Below are 1,474 nucleotides of genomic sequence, written 5' to 3' on the forward strand. Positions count from 1 at the left end.
GTGAGTTTAGTAGAATCTGTTCAAGGGTTTCTGGGATTCAAAGTTTACTACCATCACGAGTATCACTCTCAAGCAGCTGAACTTCAGGAAGACTGGACGTGTGTGTGTTGTGACAGTGCAGTAAAACACTTCAGGGACGTGAGAACTGGCTTTCCTGGTCCACTTCCCATTTCTATTATTTCCTCTCCATTTAAAATAAGTTAAGCAGTCAGAGCTGACTGTTTAACCCAACAATGGCATTCTCATTCTCACATGGAGATGAAAATAATAGAACCTCTAGTCATTTCAAGCAGGAACAACCTAAAAAGAGAGAAAAGTAGATTTCTTTTAAATTGCTGTATAAATGCAAAAATGCAATTCGCTGAACTTTATAGTGGATTTTTGACCCATTTAAGTGATACTTAAGTACATCTTTACATATAAATTCATTATTGAAATATGGTTAAAGCATGCTGCTAAATGTAGTATTTATATATGTTACAAGCAATTTATTCTATTGAAACATCTAATGCATGTATTGACAAATATTTGAAATGACACTTTTGTAATGATAGAGTATAGTATATTTAAAATATATTAACTTTAAATGTTATAGAAGTTAACACACTACAGTTAAACATTTCAATCATGTGCTTTAGTATGTTAGTCAACACATCGAAATAAGTGCACTTCTATAAAACATGGCAAGATTAATAAGCATGATGATTTAAAATTTTAATTTGACAATATTACAGAGTTCACTTAAGTGTGTTAAAAAAAGCAGTCATGAAGGTGTACTCTCTTTAAGTGGCCTTTTATTTCATTAATATTATATTATCTTAAAGTAAGATTTAATCTTTTAACCCCTTAACTGTCACCGTCCCACCTGTGGGACGTTTGGCGCTCTTTTTTGTTGTTGTCTTTTTTCTCTATCAAATCTTTTAGTAATCATCATAAATCATATATCATTTGAAAGCTTAGAAGCCCAAGATTCATCCTGTGAAAACCATTTCGAAATCAGACATTGCGTTACCATGGAAATGGTACTTTAAAATCTTTTGGCGGTCTCCTCCCCCTTAGTGGGCAGTGTCAAGTGTCATATTACAAAATGAATTACGGTCTTTTAGAATCAAAACTTTTTATAATATTGACAAAAAACATATCATTGGAAAGGTCTGAGTCTCAGGATTCCATATTTGGAATCTAACCCTAACCTAACCCTATTTTGAGATAGAAGTAATATTGACAGAGAAATCTAGACATTTGTGACAGAAAAATGCATTAAAAAAAATTCAATGGAGTTTGGATGGCTGTTTGTGGTATAAAGCCCTAAATAAAATCTCACAAGAACCTCAATTTTTTTCATATCAACTTCAAATTTGGAACATAACTTATTTAGACATAAGGCTATAATTTTATACCAATTTTAGAGCAAAACCTGATATGTACAATATTTATTATATATAAAATAAAATAAAATTAATATAGTGCATTT

At 31.1% G+C, this 1,474-nt stretch overlaps 1 protein-coding gene across 1 annotated transcript in view; it reads right to left on the bottom strand.

Annotated features, from left to right (window-relative positions):
• Positions 1 to 285: 285 nt before the first annotated feature.
• Positions 286 to 1,474, bottom strand: part of LOC107744036 (transmembrane 4 L6 family member 5-like) — a 5,454-nt gene continuing 4,265 nt past the window's right edge. Inside the window, exon 6 of the mRNA XM_016557506.1 lies at positions 286 to 300. Within this exon, the coding sequence (XP_016412992.1) occupies positions 286 to 300 (15 nt within the window). The remainder of the gene's footprint in view (positions 301 to 1,474) is intronic.

This window comes from Sinocyclocheilus rhinocerous, unplaced genomic scaffold (assembly GCF_001515625.1).
Source record: "Sinocyclocheilus rhinocerous isolate Xijiao unplaced genomic scaffold, SAMN03320098_v1.1 scaffold407, whole genome shotgun sequence".
NCBI classification, from domain to species: Eukaryota; Metazoa; Chordata; class Actinopteri; order Cypriniformes; family Cyprinidae; genus Sinocyclocheilus; species Sinocyclocheilus rhinocerous.